At 37.7% G+C, this 19,550-nt stretch overlaps 1 protein-coding gene across 9 annotated transcripts in view; it reads left to right on the forward strand.

The window, feature by feature from the left end:
* Nucleotides 1-19,550, forward strand: part of RNF216 (ring finger protein 216) — a 228,919-nt gene that overhangs the window by 47,444 nt on the left and 161,925 nt on the right. For all 9 annotated transcript variants that reach the window (XM_056806441.1, XM_056806446.1, XM_056806447.1 and 6 more), the window contains one exon: nt 12,910-13,047. In XM_056806441.1, coding sequence (XP_056662419.1) covers nt 12,981-13,047 — 67 coding nt within the window. In that variant the 5' untranslated portion in view covers nt 12,910-12,980. The remainder of the gene's footprint in view (nt 1-12,909; nt 13,048-19,550) is intronic.

Raw genomic sequence — 19,550 nt, forward strand, 5'->3', positions numbered from 1 at the left:
GTTCCTCACCAGAGGGTCAACAACTGTGCATCCACAGAGGTTGCCCGACCAAGAGCACTCAGTTTAACACTGAGTACAGTATAGTAGGTGAAATCAACAGACAGACCCCAAAATCCAACGGCCAGACTGATCTGGGGCTGATGGGAGAGAGAGCACGAAAAAGGTCCCATAAAGATATCACCCAAAAGATGGGGGTTTCAGAAGTCAAATAAAAGGCTCCTTCCTACCTGAGAAGCTGTGTCCTCATGGACGATCCAGGGTACAGGAGTAGCTTTCAGGAGAGCTAAAAACGTTGGGCACCAAAATGTTATGGGGTTCAGATGTGTACTCCTGAGGTTCAGGAAGGATACCTTTTGCAAGAATGCAAGACTCCAAACTTAGCTTAAAAACAAAAAGAGAAATTTATTAATTTAGAAAGTAATGTTGAGAATGGCCAGGAGGATAGCAAGGTGGGGCAGCAAGGTGGGGAGCAGTTCCTGTGAGGACAGCATGGATGGAAAAGCTGTCCCCTGGGCGACATCAGTTCTGGGGATTTTATACTCTTTACAACAGATGCTATGTCATGGTGTGGACATGACTTAGAGTGTTAGTCCCTCAGGCATTTGGTGGGGTGGGGTGGTCATCTGACTGGGGTCTGCCTGGAGACATAAAGATTCATCTCTTTGCCCATCTTAAATCAAAGAGGATAAACATCTCAGGACCTTAGGGGGTGGGGGGTCATTGGGTGTTTCTAGGTTTCTAGTCAGGAGGATGCAAAGGCAAGGGAATTTCCCTGATAATAGTTCGCCTGGGTTTCTGGGGGTACAGTGCCCATGTCAGAATGACTTGGATTCTCATAAATTTGACTTAGTTATTTTTATATTTGAGAAATGAGATCTTTGACTTAGTTATTTTTATATTTGAGAAATGAGATCTTTGTCAGAGAAATTTGTTATAAATTTTTTCCCCCAGTTTGTTGCTTCCCTTCTAATCTTGGTTGCATTGGTTTTGTTTGTACAGAACTGTTATAATTTAATTTAATTAAAATTATTCATTTTACATCTTATAATTTTTTTTATCTTTTGTTTGGTCATAAATGCTTCCCTTCTTCATAGGTCTGACAGGTAAACTTTATTCTACATTCTCCTAATTTACTTATAATATCACTCTTTATATTTAAATCATATACCCATTTTGACATTATCTTGGTATATGGTGTAAGATATTGACCTAATCTTATTTTTTGCCATACTGTTTTCCAATTTTCCCAGCAGTTTTTGTCACTCCCAGTATAAGTATTAACAAAACATACACAAGATAATTTCACTTGGCAGACCCTAGCAGATAAGAGGAAGGTAGGTACTAGCAGATAAGGAGAGGGAAAAGTTGGGTAAGTGATTTTGAATTCAACTTTGAAAGAAATTAGGTACTTTAAGAGGCTTGAGCAAGGATGGAATATATTCCAGGCCGGTGCAATAAATCCTTCTGAAGGTTCTATTTTTTTTCTCCCCTTAAATCACTGGATTAATTATAATTCATTATTGGCACCTAATGTTATAGTTTATCATATGATGGACAGTTTTTCTAGCAGTGGGCATCCAGCCAACTCTAGAAGACCATTACAAGTTTGGACCTCTACTACCCCTCCCCCAGATGTTGCTTTCAGTCATGCCCAATTCTTTGTGACCCTGTGGACCATAGGATACCAGGTCCTTCTATCTTTCAAAGACTGTCCAAATTCATGTTTATTATTTCCGTGATACTATCTATCCATCTCATCCTTTGCTATCCTCTTGCCTTCAGTCTTTCCCAACATCAGGATCTTTTCCAGTGAACCCTGTCTTCTCATTAAATGACCAGAGTATTTAAGCTTCAACTTTAATATTTGATCTTTCAATGAATTGTCTGAATATCCCATTCCAATTTTTTAATTGAAAAAGTTTTAATTTATTTGTTACATTAAAATATCCAGATGACGTCCTTTTTCCTTCACTTCTCCCCATTAGAGAAGGCATTATTTGACAAAAAAAATATGTATATGTAAAACAGTTTCTTATTTCTATTTATCAATTCTTTCTCTAGAGGTAGACACATACAAGTTATTCTAAATATAATATTTCTGTTGCCTTATATAATGTTCTCTTGGTTCACTCTTCATAATTTCATGTAGATCTTTTCATGTTTTTCCAGAATTGACTTGTTCTGTTATTTCTAAAGCTTCTAAATAGAATGTTTTATAGAATTATATTAGTAAGTAGAAGGTACAGAAAAAATATGAAAAGAAAAGAATAGGGAAGATAGTATTTGGAGTAGAAGAAAGAACAGGATCTGGATGTCCACTGAAGTCTCATTATGTTGTTTAAAGTTTCTGCTGTAGAACTCACTATCACTAGCATAAAGTCATTATAAGAACATCCTTCTGGTCATAATCATATATTGCGAATTATAAATCATTCACAAATGTGGGATGGAATCTCCTTTGGATCTATACAATACTAGTTTATACTGTGTAGAAAACAATATAGAATAACACTCCAGCATCTCTTGAAAGTGAAATAAAATCAGATCTGTGTCATAACAGGAGGAAGTAAATTGATACAAAGAATTGAAAGGAGACTGATATTTACTGTAGTTAGATACCAAAATGATCCTTGGCAGAAAAAAAAAAGGTGAGAACCAATAACACAGAAACTCGGAATTTATTTATTAATTTTTGGAGGGGAAAACATTCAGTGGTTTGAACACACCATATAAAGAATTGTACTTGAAAGGAGTTTCTAATAAATGACTCATTCAAGAATTTATGTTTAAATTTCAAAAGTGAAATTATAATTCCCTTAGTTATGTAAAAGTGATAAATTTACTATAAGTAAAAACCAAGGTTCTTAGGTTTAAAAATTCATTATTCAGATTATCTTGTCATAGCTGAATATTTTAAAGCTCATATTTATGACTTTTTCAACTAAAAGACTTAAATAAGTGCAAATGTAGGCAATGTCTGAAATTTGGACAAGGAAGTACAGTTAATTTGTGATACTTATATTTTATAAGTCTTCAAATACTTTATAAGAGTTCCAGATAAGCCAAATACTGAACTATTATTCCTAGGGGAAATACAGGGTTAAGTTCCTCCAAGCCTCTGGTTACAACATTTACTTTAACACTTTCTAGAGTAGCCTCTGGGGAATTTCTTCTGCCTTTTTCTGGATATAACTTGTTGGTTCATTAACATTGTACTCATGGCCAACAACATTCATATCTGAATAAAATTTACCTAACATACATATCTTCATCATAAGGCACATCAAAGTCTTGTGTTTAGGAACACAAATAGCACTTCATTATACTTGAGGGCCATTTAAAATGGCAAAATCACCAATAAAAAGGAAAAAATGTGGAATAATGGTAGCAGTAAAAAGATAGGTTTATACTATGAGAGTTTAAACAAGAAGGCAGAGTGGGGCCTTGTTCAGCCTCAGCAAGATGACTTAATTTTTCTTACATTCTGCATGTCCACAAATGACCAGGAATGCTCTGCAAATATTGGCTTTAGGATTACAAATAAAAGTGAGTTGGTAAATTAAAAAATATGGAAACTGCAAATAATGGGTATGAATAATACTGTTTGTATTTTTTTAATATAACTCTAGCATTCTTCTAGAAAAGAGAATTGCATAATTAGGGAAAGGGGGAATAAACATAAATCACCTGTTATGTGCTAGGCCCTATGCTAAGTGCTTTACAAATATTACTTCATTTGATCTTCACAACAGCACTGTGAGGTAGGTGCTATTATTAGCCCATATTTATATTTAGGGAAACTGAGGAAGACAGAAATGTCTGAGTCTGTATTTGAACTCATGTCTTCCTGGATTCAGGTCCAGTCCTCTAAGTACTGTGCTAACTAGTGGCTAGTGTTGAATGAAATATAAAGTTACTTAATCCTTAGAATATGGTTTTCATGAAATGCATTTTCAAGAGAATAGCTTGATGTTTCCATAAATATTTGTAAGATATGAAGCAATTCAACTATGAGATAGATCAAATATTTCAAAAATTAAATCCTTTAGTATCCCATTTCTGTCCTTGGCTCCTGAAAAGTTAAATTGTTCCTTTTGCTAGTTGTGCCTCATCTCTTCCTCATGTTGAAGCCTTAGATACTTGGAAATATTTAGACATTTTTTAGAAAAAAAGTTCAATATGAATACATTTGCTAATATAACAGCTTTTGGGGGTTAACTTTACACTGAAATGCTAATAAAGGTGATTCTAATATCCCCAGCTCAGTGTCACAAAAAAGATACATGTGTTTTTCATATTCTTTGTCTTTGGAAGGCTAAGAATGACAATCTTCCTCCTCACCCCCACCACCTTGATTGTCTGAATGTTTCCATGTTTTTCTTTTCTTTCTTTTTTTTTATATTTTATTTGATCATTTCCAAGCATTATTCATTAAAGACATAGATCATTTTCTTTTCCTCCCCCCCACCCCCATAGCCGACGCGTAAATCCACTGGGCATTACATGTTTTCTTGATTTGAACCCATTGCTATGTTGATAATATTTGCATTAGAGTGTTCATTTAGTCTCTCCTCTGTCATGTCCCCTCAACCGCTGTATTCAGGCAGTTGCTTTTCCTCGGTGTTTCCACTCCCATAGTTTATCCTTTGCTTATGAATAATGTTTTTTTCTCCTAGATCCCTGCAAATTGTTCAGGGACATTACACTGCCACTAATGGAGAAGTCCATTACGTTCGATTATACCACAGTGTATTAGTCTCTGTGTACAATGTTCTCCTGGTTCTGCTCCTCTCACTCTGCATCACTTCCTGGAGGTTGTTCCAGTCTCCATGGAACTCCTCCACTTTATTATTCCTTTTAGCACAATAGTATTCCATCACCAATATATACCAAAATTTGCTCAGCCATTCCCCAATTGATGGGCATCCCCTCGTTTTCCAGTTTTTGGCCACCACAAAGAGCGCAGCTATGAATATTTTTGTACAAGTCTTTTTGTCCATTATCTCTTTGGGGTACAGACCCAGCAGTGCTATGGCTGGATCAAAGGGTAGATATTCTTTTGTCGCCCTTTGGGCATAGTTCCAAATTGCCCTCCAGAATGGTTGGATCAGTTCACACCTCTACCAGCAATGAATTAATGTCCCTACTTTGCCACATCCCCTCCAGCATTCATTACTTTCCTTTGCTGTTATGTTAGCCAATCTGCTAGGTGTGAGGTGATACCTCAGAGTTGTTTTTATTTGCATCTCTCTGATCATAAGAGATTTAGAACACTTCTTCATGTGCTTATTAATAGATTTGATTTCTTTATCTGAGAACTGCCTATCCATGTCCCTTGCCCATTTATCAATTGGAGAATGGCTTGGTGTTTTGTACAATTGATTTAGCTCTTTATAAATATGAGTAATTAAACCTTTGTCAGAGGTTTCTATGAAGATTTTTTCCCAATTTGTTGTTTCCCTTCTGATTTTAGTTACATTGGTTTTGTTTGTACAAAAGCTTTTTAGTTTGATGTAGTCAAAATTATTTATTTTACATTTTGTGATTCTTTCTGTCTTGCTTGGTTTTAAAGCCTTTCCCCTCCCAAAGGTCTGACATGTATACTATTCTGTGTTTACCCAATTTACTTATGGTTTCCTTCTTTATGTTTAAGTCACTCACCCATTTTGAATTTATCTTGGTGTAGGGTGTGAGGTTTTGATCTATTCCTAGTCTCTCCCACACTGTCTTCCAATTTTCCCAGCAGTTTTTATCGAATACTGGATTTTTGTCCCAAAAGCTGGGATCTTTGGGTTTATCGTATACTGTCTTGCTGAGGTCGATTTCCCCCAGTCTATTCCACTGATCTTCCTTTCTGTTTCTTAGCCAGTACCAAATTGTTTTGATGACTGCTGCTTTGTAATATAGTTTAAGGTCAGGGACTGCAAGGCCCCCATCATATGTGTTTTTTTTTTCCATTATTTCCCTGGATATCCTTGATCTTTTGTTCTTCCAAATGAACTTTGTTATGGTTTTTTCTAAATCAGTGAAGAAGTATTTTGGTAGTTCAATGGGTATGGCACTAAATAGATAAATAAGTTTGGGTAGGATGGTCATTTTTATTATATTGGCTCGTCCTATCCATGAGCAGTTAATGTTTTTCCAATTGCTCAAGTCTAGTTTTAGTTGTGTGGAGAGTGTTTTGTAGTTGTGTTCATATAGTTCCTGTGTTTGTCTCGGGAGGTAGATTCCTAGGTATTTTATTTTGTCTAAGGTGATTTTGAATGGGATTTCTTTTTCTAGTTCTTGCTGCTGAGCTGTGTTGGAGATATATAGAAAAGCTGATGATTTATGTGGGTTTATTTTGTATCCTGCAACTTTGCTAAAGTTGTTGATTATTTCAACGAGCTTTTTGGTTGATTCTCTAGGATTCTTTAAGTAGACCATCATATCATCTGCAAAGAGTGATAACTTGGTCTCCTCCTTGCCTATTTTGATGCCTTCAATTTCTTTTTCTTCTCTAATTGCTACTGCTAGTGTTTCTAGTACAATGTCAAATAGTAGAGGTGATAATGGGCATCCTTGTTTCACTCCTGATCTTATTGGGAATGCATCTAGTTTATCCCCATTGCAGATGATATTAGCTGATGGTTTTAGATATATACTGTTTATTATTTTTAGGAATGACCCTTCTATTTCTATGCTTTCTAGTGTTTTTAATAGGAATGGGTGTTGTATTTTATCAAATGCTTTTTCTGCGTCTATTGAGATAATCATGTGGTTCTTGCTGGTTTGCTTGTTGATGTGGTCAATTATGTGGATGGTTTTCCTAATGTTGAACCAGCCCTGCATCACTGGTATAAATCCTACTTGATCATGGTGAATGATCCTTCTGATCACTTGCTGGAGTCTTTTTGCTAGTATCCTATTTAAGATTTTTGCATCTATATTCATTAGGGAGATTGGTCTATAGTTTTCTTTCTCTGTTTTTGGCCTGCCTGGTTTTGGAATCAGTACCATGTTTGTGTCGTAAAAGGAGTTTGGTAAAACTCCCTCTTTGCTTATTATGTCAAATAGTTTGTATAGTATTGGGATTAACTGTTCTCTGAATGTTTGATAGAATTCACTGGTGAATCCATCAGGCCCTGGGGATTTTTTCTTAGGAAGTTCTTTGATGGCTTGTTGGATTTCATTTTCTGATATGGGATTATTTAAGAATTCTATTTCCTCTTCTGTTAAGTACCAGCTTCTTGTCTTATTTATTAAATCAATAGTTCTATCACTTTCGATTTTATTAATTTCTCCCTTAATTTTTAGGATTTCTAGTTTGGTTTTCTGCTGGGGGGTTTTAATTTGATCGCTTTCGTGTTTTTTCATTTGCATTTCCAATTGATTGATCTCTGCTCTCCCTAGTTTGTTAATATAAGCATTCAGGGATATGAATTTACCTCTGATTACCTCTTTGGCTGCATCCCAAAAGGTTTGAAAGGATGTCTCGCCATTGTCATTTTCCTCGATGAAATTATTAATTGTTTCTATGATTTCTTCTTTAACTAAACGGTTTTGGAGTATCATATTGTTTAATTTCCAATTGGTTTTAGATTTGGTTTTCCATGTACCATTACTGATCATTATTTTCATTGCCTTGTGATCTGAGAAGGCTGCATTCATTATTTCTGCTTTTCTGCATTTGTGTGCTATGTTTCTGTGACCTAACGTATGGTCAATTTTTGTGAATGTGCCATATGGTGCTGAGAAGAAGGTGTATTCCTTTTTATCCCTATTTATTTTTCTCCATATGTCTATTAATTCTAATTTTTCTAAGATTTCATTCACTTCTTTTACCTCTTTCTTATTTATTTTTTGATTTGATTTATCTAAATTTGATAATGGTTGGTTTAAGTCTCCCACTAATATGGTTTTACTGTCTATTTCTTCCTTCAATTCTCCTAGTTTCTCCATGAGAAATTTGGGTGCTATATTATTTGGTGCATACATGTTGATTAATGATATTTCCTCATTGTCTAAAGTCCCTTTTAACAAAATATAATTACCTTCCCTATCCCTTTTGATCAGGTCTATTTTTGCTTTGGCTTTATCAGATATCATGATTACCACTCCTGCCTTCTTTCTGTCAGTTGAGGCCCAGAAGGTCTTACTCCATCCTTTAATTCTGACCTTGTGGGTGTCAACCCGCCTCATGTGTGTTTCTTGAAGACAACATATGGTAGGGTTTTGGATTCTAATCCATTCTGCTATTCGTCTACGTTTTATGGGTGAGTTCATCCCATTCACGTTCAAAGTTATGATTGTCATTTGTGGACTCCCTGGCATTTTGATATCCTTCCCTAATTCTAACCTTTTCTTCTTCAGCTCTACCTTTTAGTCCAGTGATTTACTTTGAATCAGTCCTCCTTGTCCCCTCCCTTGATGTTTCCCTTTTTAGTCCCTCCCTTTTTGTTCCCTACCCCTCCCCCCTCTCTTTCCCTCCCTTTTTGTTTTCCCTCTCCCCCTCCCCCCCTTGGTTTTCCCTTCTCCCTTGTTGGGTAAGATAGACTTCAGGATCCCAATGGATCTGGATGTTTTTCCCCTCTCAGAGTTGATTTCCCTGGGATTAAGGTTTAAGTAAAAAACCCTCTCTTCCTCTCCTTCTTATAGGAGTTTTCTTCCCCACCCCTTCCCATGTGAATCTTTGTGTGAGAAAGATTATTCTATTTGGTCTTTCTTTACCCCCTATTTATACATTACATTTTCCCCACATGTTAGTATACATAGATTGATATAAATGTAGTCCTTATAGAAGAGAGTTTGAGTAAAAGAAGAAGATAACATTTTTCCCCTTTCCTTAATATTTACCTTTTCAGGTATTCCTTGCTCTTTGTTTTTCAGTATCAAACTTTCCACAGAGCTCTGGTCTTTTCTTTGCAAAAAGTTGGAAGTCTTCTATTTTGTTGAATGCCCATACTTTCCCTTGGAAGTATATAGTCAGTTTTGCTGGGTAGCTGATTCTTGGTTGAAGACCCAGCTCTCTTGCCTTTCTGAAGATCATGTTCCATGCCTTACGATCATTCAGAGTAGAACTTGCAAGGTCTTTTGTGACCCTGATTGGCATTCCTTTATATCTAAATTGCCTTTTTCTGGCTTCCTCTAGGATTTTTTCTTTTGTTTGATAGCTTTGGAATTTGGCAATTACATTCCTGGGAGTTGTCTTTTGGGGGTTTAGTGTAGAAGGTGTTCTGTGAGCTCTGTCAGTGGCTGTATTGCCCCCTTGTTCTAGAATCTCTGGGCAATTTTCTTTGATTATATCTTGTATCACCATGTCGAGTTTGGTGTTTATTTCTGGCTTTTCTGGAAGTCCAATTATTCTTAAATTATCTCTTCTCCCTCTATTTTCCAGATCTGTCACCTTGTCGGTGAGATATTTTATGTTTTCTTCTAATTTCTTGGTGTTTTGGCTTTGCTTTATTAATTCTTGCTCTTTTACACGATCGTTGTCTTCCAGCTGCCTCATTCTGGCCTTTAAAGCCTGGTTTTTCTTTTCAGTTTGGTCAAACTGGTTTTGTAGATGCGTGAATTTCTTTTGCATTATTTCCCACTTTTCCTCCCAGAAGGCTTCCATCTTTTTGGTCATTTCTGATTCAAATTCTTCATGGGTTTGTGGAGAGTTTCCATTTCCTTTGGAAGGTTTCGGAGCATTTTCTTGTGTATCTTCTTCTATCTGCTCTGTATTTTGTATTTTGGCTCCATAGAATGTGTCCAAAGTCGCCCCTTTCTCCTTATTTTTCTTGGTATTTTGGGGCTTCTGTGCTTCTGTGGAGTTTGCCATCTCTGAATGTGGAGGATTAGCTTTTCTTATCTCTGTCTGGTGTTCAGAGGCTTTAGTCCTGGGCAAATTGTCAGTTCTATGAGCTTTCCCTGGGTTAAACTGAGTATGCCTTCAGGCGATGACTTTCACTGGAACTGGAATGGAAGGGTCGGACCAGGGGGCCACACTATCCCCCGTTCTCTCTGTTTCCCTGCTGCTAAGGTGCCCCCTCCGCTGGGTCGGGTTGCTTTCCGGAAGTTGCCTTCAGAATAGCTGGCCGTGAGACTGTTTTGTCGGCCCTTAGGGTTGCTGTTATTTCAGAGGACCCTGCTCTCTGTGGGGGAGGGGGCCGCGGCTTCCCGGAGTTCCGAGGGCAGTGACTTTCACTGAGACTCAGATAGAAGGATCCAGCCAGTGAGGCTGTCTTGCCCACCCTGGGGGTTGCTGTTGTTTCAGACGACCCTGCTGTCTGCGGAGGAAGGGGCTGTGGCTTCAGGGAGCTCAGAGGGCAGTGACTTTCACTGAGACTTGGATAGAAGAATCTGGCCCCTTAGGCTGTCTTGTCGGCCCTGAGGGTTGCTTTTGTTTCAGAGGTCCCTGCTCTCTGCGGGGGAAGGGGCCGCGGCTTCCTGGAGCCTTGGACTCTGCGCTCCTACCCCTTAGGTCCGAGTGATCTTGGGTTCTGGCTTTTGAGGGGGGCCGTACCTTTTGATCCAGGTCCAGGTCCAGGAGGAGGATTCCCAGGGTCTATGCTGTTGATCGTTTTGAATTTCGGCGCCTTAGGAGCTTATAGTTTGAGATTGGTCAGGAAGGGTTTTCCGGAGATCTGAACTTTAGCTTTCTCTAAGCCGCCATCTTGACCGGAAGTCTCCATGTTTTTCTAATGCTTTTGGTTGATATATAAAATCTGTCAGCCATACCATTGTTTATTTTATTAGCTAAACATAATTTTGTCTTGGGTTTTTGCTAAGGTTTTCTTAGGTTGTTAACAGTTGGGTGACTGCCCATTGAGCATATTTTCCTGTCTTTCCTGTGATTCAAAAATAAATGTTTTCTTTTTTTTTCCCTTGTTGTTATAGAATAACATGATAAATAGGCTAGTTGTGGCTGAGAATAACAGATAATTTTTATTCTATTTATTCACCTTCACAACAAGTCAATAACAAAGGAACAACTCCTATATGATACTTAGGATAATGCAAATATACTTTTTTACATTGTGTATTGAATTTATATCTATCACTGAGTTCTGCTTTTAGTTTTCATTACTTTGTATAGTTTTTTATTTTCCTATGTAATTTTTCACCTTTATCAGGTAACATTCTTCTGCTAAAATCTTACTCTAGTTTCATTGCTGTATGGAGCTGACTGGGTTCTTCTGAAAGGCTTCTCATGCCTCCTAAAGGAGCACATGTTCTGGCAGGACATGTCTAGGCTGAAACCTTCCCTGTCCCAGGAGAAATAGTCTGAGGGAAGTCAGTCTAGCCTAATCTGGAGAGGCCCATCTCCAGGACTGGCCAGAAGGGATGTCTTTATCAGTCACAGGAACTTTCAGAAACTCCCTTCTTAGTTGAAAAATTATGAACTGTGTTAGAGATAGGGCCCGCTTTGAGCACATTTATGTACAGAAACAATGGCAATGTAATACTCCATTACATTAAAGTCCCTAGTTTTCTTAGCTGGTCCCCCCATCATTGGGCATTAAGGTCAGGGTTTGGTTATTCTTAGATATGCAGCTATAAACATCTTTGTATAAATATGATTTTCTTCCCTTTGAATTATTTCCTTGGGAAATATTTCCAATAATGGGATCACTAGGTCTTTGTTATGTATTATAAAGAATAGCTGAATATTTTAGTGTTATTGGCTAAATGCCAGCCGTGTTTAGTCCAACTTAAGAAAAGAACTCAAGGAGAAGCACACTTGGGATTTGGAGATTAGAGGTAGGAAATGGATGTGGGGACCATTTTGTGAGAATTAGAGCAGATGTCAGGCAACATTCTTTAATAGTAAGTGCTTACTGTGTGCCAGACAATGAGTTAAAGGCAAAACTAGCTCCTGCCTTCTAGGAATTCATATTTTAATGAGGGTGACAACATGCAAATAACTAGGTAAAGATATATTAATAGATAGAAGTGGAGAGAGCTAGATAAAGAGGTAGCAGCTGAGGGAGCAAAGCAATACTTCCTTTTCAGAACGTTGGATTTGAGCTGAAACAATCAGAGGCAGAGATGAAGAGGAAGTACAATCCATAGGAATAATTTGGGAAGACAGGATTTAGAGTATTTTGTTGGAGGAATAAACAAGTGACCCTAGTAATTGGATGATGGAATTCATGAGAGGTGGGAAGTGTAAAAAAGCCAAGAAAAGTAGGAAGGGGCCAGTTTGTGAAGAACTATTTTTCAAATAGGGAGAGGATTGGGATTAGGGTTAACTTTAATAAATTGAAAGGAATTTATGGCTTAAATCAGGTTGACGCTAAGATTCTTTCCATCCTTGAAGTCCTATGATTTCAGTATCAGATTGCCTTGGGTCTCAGCAATTGGACTGCTGTTAACTGGTTAGAACAGTGATGTTTTTGTTTTAGCATGATAATTTTAAAAGTAGTGAATATGGTACAGGGAAATACCATGAGGTTTTTGTCCTAGTCCCTTTTTATGCTTAGAGTGGTATGTCCCATAGATAGCCCAGGAAATATCTTGGCCAAATATGCAACTATAGAGGATCTTATAAGACTCCTCTTCAGATCCTGCTTAGCTTAATTTGGTTTTGAAAGTGAAAAACAGTGCTCTATGGCAATATACTGCCTTCTCTGCCTCTTTCCCCTTTGTTTTGTTTTTCCTTAAAGTCTGAAAAAAATGTCTCCTAAATGTTGGCATTGGCTCCCATTTAAGTCCTCACTTTAAATACCTGTGTAGTGTAGCATTTTACTAGGGAAAGCATAGTAGTAAGGATTATGGAAGTGGGGAAAAGGAATGGGATGCTTCCAATTTCTCGTTTTTTTATAGCTGATATTCGCCACTAAAATGTTTTGAGAATCATTATTAAATCCTTTGAGAAATTACTTGGGGTTAATCAAAATTGAATACACTAAGTGTTCTTTTTCCCTTTGCCTTATTTTTCAGATCATTCTGAGTGCTGGATTACTATATTTAGGTACTAGCTGGTACATATATGTACAAATCTGTGTTTTAAAATGGCAGAGGGAGGAGGCAATGAAGAGGTGATTCACTTGAACAGCTTTCATGGTCACAGGGGGAAAGGTAAGTTATTTGGCTTCTTACTCTTTCTCTTTCCTCTTCTTTTTCTTTTAGCCTAACACAGTATTACAGAGAATTGTTGTTACACATTTCATAATATTTATAACTTATAAAACTGATAAATAGGGCACTAATTTAGGATTGTTACTTTTTTAATACTTTCTGCTTTAGAATTGATACTAAGTATGAATTCTGTGGCAGAAGGAACAGTAAGGGCTAGGCAGTTGGGGTTAAGTGACTTGCCCAGAGTCATGAAGCTAGGATATGACTGAGGCCAAATTTGAACCCAGAACCTTCCATTTCCAGGTTTGGCTCTCTATCTGCTGAGCCACCTAGCTGCCCCTCATTCAGTTTTTTAAAAGCCAGAGCCCTCATCTATAAAGAATTTTCAGACCAAATTATTAGTGGCAAATGGAGATGAATCATTTGATCTGTGACATAAAAAAAAGAATTTCAAATGTAGAAATAGTAAACTTCAGATGAAGAATTAAGGACAAAGGAGTAAAATTAGTGGGAATAATAGCAATAATAATTTTTAATTAAAATTTATATTTTATAAAGAACTTTCCTTACATAATTACAAGGTAGATAGTAAAAATATTATAACCTTGTTTTAAAATTAAAACTGTAGGAAGTTAGGTGATTTATCTAAGGTCAGTTAGCGTTAATAAGGCTGGTATAAAACATCCCTTAGGCCTGGTTATTATATTATTTACTTTGCAAAAAGTATTAATTTAGGAATTTTTCTTTGGATTTATAACCAACTTTTCTGGAAAGCAGACAGAGATTCTCTCTCTCTCTCTCTCTCTCTCTCTCTCTCTCTCTCTCTCTCTCTCTCTCTCTCTCTCTCTCTCTCTCTCTCTCTCTCTCTCTCTCTCTCTCTCTCTCCCTCTCCCTCTCCCTCTCCCTCTCCCTCTCCCTCTCTCTCCCTCTCCTCTCCTCCACTCTCTCACTCTCCCTCTCTTTCCCTCTCTCTCCCACACACACACATTTCAGCTTTCCCCATCACAGTTTTGATATATTGTGGGTTGACATAAGAAATGGGAATTTTGGAGGAGTTTTATGAAAGTCACAAACAATATGAGAAGTCCAGGAGAGTTTAAAATGCACAATGTGTATATATATATGTATATATACATATATACATATATATATATATCATCAACATATTTTAGCTTTTAATATCATAAAAATATACAATTTTCTTTTTTAACATTAAAATATATAGTTCGAAGTTTACAAAAAGAATACAAAAGCCCACAGAAAACAAAGACTAGAAATGTTGATTGACCTACCTATAGACTATGACCAACTTCTTAACCTAATTTTTACAGTAAGATACTGTAAATACCCCAAAAAGAAAAAGAAAAAAATCAGACTACTTCTCTGTTATAAAGGAAGGGCCAAAAAATTTTATGTGAATTTTCCAGATCTAGCACACTGCATCCTTAATCCCTGAATTATGCATTTGTTTTTTAACTAATAATAATTTGTACATATACATGAACTTTCAGGAATAATCTGTGCAGGAAACAGGAAAAAATACTGAATGTACTCATTTTATTGCTGGTATAAACATTCTGTGAGAATGGTACTGATTTTTTCCATGTACATTTTGTGCTCATGTCTCTTTTATTGTTTTTTCTGTTTTCATTTGCAAACATTTAAAATTTTGCCAAGTGTGAAAACGACCCGTTCAGTGTAAAAGGGAATTCTTGATCCCTTTCTTCTAATTTAACTGGGGACCTGGAGGTCTTTTTACCATAGAGATGTATAAAGATTAACCAACCCACAGTGACAGGAAGTAGAAACCATAGAGACAGGAAGTAGAAACCATAGACAGGAAGGGAGGTAGAGAGAAGGTATAAAAAGGTGTCAGTGTCAATTGCTGACAGTTAGGGCTGGCAGTTGCAGGGAAGTTAAAATAGGGGTTTTGACAAAATAAGAGAGCAGCTTTTAATAATTTAAGTTTTAATGAGAATATAGTAGAGTTGTAATATTCTAATGTGGTTGCAAAATGTAATTTTAAGTTTTTTATATGCTAAATTTTGATATGACTTGTACTTTGTTTCCAAATTTTTTAGGATATGTCATCTCTCATTAAATAGTCATATTTTGGGTCAGGTCTTTAAGATTGTGACTTTCAGATTCACTGACATTTTTAGAAACTTTTTTCATAAAGTCAATATTGAAGCCAAATATTGGAATAGAATATCTTATCTATTTTTAAAAATTCTCTCCACAATCTTGCTCCCTTCCATTTTTTCAGCCTTATTTCACATTACTGCCCTAAATTACAGCTAAAATGAACTCTGTTGGTTCTTCTTCCTCCAAAGATTCCTATGTGCTCTTCTTTCTATCTTGTAGAATTTTTATGTTCTCTGCTTCTAGAGGGAAGTGAAGCATTTCCTAACTCCTCCCCTCCTTATTAAGTCTCTCTTTCTTCAAATTAACAATTTATTTATTTATCTGATTACTTTCAATAGAATGTGACCTTCTTTAAAAATAAAAATTTTTTTAACCCTTCCATCTTAGAATAAATACTGTGTATTGGTTCTAAGGCAGAAGAGTGGTAAGGGCTAGGCAGTGGGGGGTTAAATGACTTGCCCAGGGCCACACAGCTAGGAAGTATCTGAGGCCAGATTTGAACCCAGTACATCCCATTTCTGGGCCTGGCTCTCAATCCACTGAGCCAGCCAGCTGCCCCCAGAATATAAGCTTCTTGAAGGCAAGAATTACTTTATTTTTGTCTTGGTATTCCTAGAGCCTCACACCTCCTACTTGTCTGAACTTGTTTGTTTATCAGCCTAGGCAGATACAGATCTGATACTATAAAGTGCTGCCTTGAGGTACTGAAAGGTTGAGTAGCCAGTATAAATATGAGGTTGAGTTTAAACTCATCTCTTCCTTCCGGAAGAACTATCAGAAAATTATAATTTTTGTTAACATTATTAACAGTTTTTGTTCTGAAGTACCATGTTGACTGGCAGCAGTCAAATCCAGCATTTATGGTAAGCTGCTATGTTGTGAGTGCTATGAAGATGGTGATCACGTCTTAATTGTCATTCCCCTAACTCTTAACACAATACTTTAAACATAGTAGACATGTAATGAATAAATAAGTGAATAAACCATTATTAAATAGGATTTCAGGATATAAATCCCTTTTGAAAACTAATTAAATGCCAGCAAGTTCATAATACTGTAAAATAATATGTTACGGAGCAGCTCCATTGTTAGAGAGCCAGACTTGTACAAAAAATCCTGTGTTCAAATCTGGACTCAGACCATTCTTAGCTGTGTGACTCTGGGCAAGCTATTTAACTGCTTAACTACCGTTGCTTATCCCTTACCACTCTTCTGCCTTGGAACTGATACATAGTATTGATTTTAAGTCAGAAGGTATAAAATAAAATGTTATGTATTTAATTGAGTCAAGTGTGCAAGGAATGAGGACTCGTACTTGTAGCTCAGTAAATAGGACAGTGTTAAGAATAATATAAACCACCCCAGGATCTTAAGGCATAGATAAAGATAGTATTACTTTAGCAGGGATAAATCAATAAAGGCCAATGTGCTTATTTAACCTGAAAAAGAGGTATTTAAGATGAAATTCATGGTATTTGAGAAGTTATATTTTTTTGTTTTGATAGTACCTTTATTCTAGGTATTCTCCTATATCATGAAGCTCTTCAGCCTTACAAAGGGGAAAGGAATAAGTATTTTTATAGCATCTACAAATATCTCATTTTGTTGTGGGGGACTTGAGGTGAACTCCCAGGGTTTGGGAAGGGTACCTTTTATAAGGATGTAAGACTCCAAAAATTTAACTTAAAAGTAAAAAGAAAAATTTATTAATTTAGAAGGTAATGTTGAATCTGTCCAGGACAGCATAGGTGGAAGACTGCCTCCTAGGTGGAATAGCATTGTTGGAAAGCTGTTCCCAGATGACATCAATTCTGGGGTCTTTATACTCTTTACAACAGTGAAGATGTGACTCTGTGCCAAGGTGAAGACATAACTCTAGAGTGGTATGCACTGAGGCATGGGTGGGGGAAGGTTTGCCTGAAGACATAGGGGGTGATTCTCATAGTTTAGAGGACTGGTGTATGTCTGAGATACCAGTTGATATCAAGGAGTTGTATCTCTGTTCATCTCAAATCTTAATCCAAGGAAGATAATCCTCTCAGGGTCTTATCAGAGTTATCAGATGTTTTGGGTTAGGACTCACAAGAGTATGAAGGAGCAAAGGATTTGCCTGCTTACAATTTGCCTGAAACATTTCTATTGTTTTGGGAATACAGTACCCAGGTCATCTTCCCCCCCCCCCTTCCCAAATATCTAAGGGAATAGGGGTGATAAGCTTGGTCTTCTGTAGCTTCTTCATAAATGGGAATGGTTATAGAGCTGTACCTGCTTGTCCTCAGGATAGAGAGAGAAGTATTGGTTATAGGTGTCATCCAGGGATTCAGGCTGGAAAGGTTGCAGGGGTTGCAGTGGTATCTCGGTGACTCCTCTAACTGTTTTCACCCTAGAAGCAACTAGAGAAGTAACATCGTTACAAATGCAAGGTCCTCATAGCAAGATGCCCCCAATTATCAGGATGATAGGGATAAAAGGGGCAAGTTACTGAGATCATGGGCTAGAGTCCTGGGGTTCTTTCTGCTATGGGGGTGCTTCATACACACACAACAGTCAAAGGGACCTTCTTTTGCTACTGATTCCCCAAGTTGAATCAGAGAATTAACTGTCCAGCTGGCTGAGCATGCATGATTTAAAACACAGGAGAGGACCCAGAATGTAAGGAAAGGAATAGTCATGGGTTTGGGTAGTAAAGAGCTAAAGCAAAAAAATCAACAAGAAGGATTAAGATAACAAGGATGAAGGGGAAGGGAACTATTTATTCCAAAGTGTCCTTAGGTTGATTTTTTCCTCAGAAAAGGAATTTGAGATCTTCTACTGGTTCACAGGAACAAGTTGCTTCTGTTCCCCCTTCACCACCTGTTTCTGGAGGAATAAAGGGTTTAGAGAGACATGAATCCATGTATTCTGCCCCTCCAGCTTGACAGCCATGGGGGTGGATAGAATAATTTGATAGGGATCTTCCCATCCCAAGATTTGATCCTTCTGTTCTCCAGGTTTTCAGGTAGACCAAGTCTCCCCTTTGGGCTGGGCGCAGGTATTCCTCCCTCCCTGTCCTTTGAGGCTTTGGGGAGGATTTGATTGGCGTATTCCCTTAGAGCTTTGTGAATGGGACCAATTTGCCCAGAGAACCACACAGTGCTGTGGATTTCTATTTCTAAAAAAACATCAGAGATCAGAAAAGGTTTCCCATACAGTAGATCAAATGGGCTCAGCCCTAGATTTGCTTGGGGAGCTATCCTGATTTTGGTCAGTATAATTGGGAGGGCCTGGGTCCAATCAATCATTGATTCCTCACAAAGTTTGGTGAGGACTCTTTAGGGTCTGATTCATACCTTCTATTTTTCCTGAAGATTGGGGGTGCCAGGCTGTGTCAATAAGTAATACCCAATGCCTTGGCAACCATCTATGTGACTTGTGAAATAAAGGCAAGGCCATTATCACTCTGGAGCATTCTTGGAAGGCCAAATCTGGGGATTATTTCATTAAGTAAGGCCTTTGTGACATTTTGTGCTTTCTCTGATCTGAAGGGAACCCTTCAGGCCAGGCCAGCCCAGCCCCTAAATGTTTCAACAAAGACTAAAAGGATCTCATACTTTTTGCAAGGTGGGTGAAGTCTTTTTGCTAATCTTCCCCAGGTGATTCCCTTCTCCTTTGAATGGGCTTAAGGAGAGGAGGTGGCTTGAGAGCTCCTGTGCTGTTTGTCTGAGTACAAAGGGCACAGTATCTGCAGACCTCCTGGATTGTTTTAGAGATTCCTTTGTCAGTGAAAAGTGGCCTTATTAAAGTGTTTAGTGCTTTGCTTCTGTGCCCAAGTATGTAGAGCTATGTAACCCAATTACCTAAGAAGTTCCTAGGTAGAAGCAGTGATCCAGAAGGAGAGTGCCATTACCCGATGTCTTCAAATATAAATCCCTGAAATTCTGCTTGTTCAGTTTCCTCTTTAGTATATGAGGGAAAAATGTCTCTTGGCATTGTGGGGTGCAGTGGGGTTAGGGTCAGAGCAATAAATAGAGTGGCTTCTACAGACCTCTTGGTAGCTAGGTCTGTTCTGTGGTTCCCTTGGGCTATGCTGGGGTTTGGTGTCCCCAACAGTGCATAACAGAGATCTGGCTAGGGAGTGTGACTCCCTCAAGTAAGCTCAGGATTTCTTACCTGTGCTTTAAAGGAGAACTCTTGGAGGTTAGAAAACCTCTTTCTTTCCATATGGCCCTGTGGGCATGTAGAACATGGAAAACATACCTTGAATCAGTATAGATGTTAGCCTTTTTCCCTTTAGCCATCTGTGATGCTTTTGTGAGGGCAATCAGCTCTGGTTTTTGAGCTGAAGTCCCAGGGGGAAGCCCTTTTGCCTCAATTAGGGC

This window comes from Monodelphis domestica, chromosome 7 (genome assembly GCF_027887165.1).
Source record: "Monodelphis domestica isolate mMonDom1 chromosome 7, mMonDom1.pri, whole genome shotgun sequence".
In the NCBI taxonomy this organism is placed as follows: Eukaryota; Metazoa; Chordata; class Mammalia; order Didelphimorphia; family Didelphidae; genus Monodelphis; species Monodelphis domestica.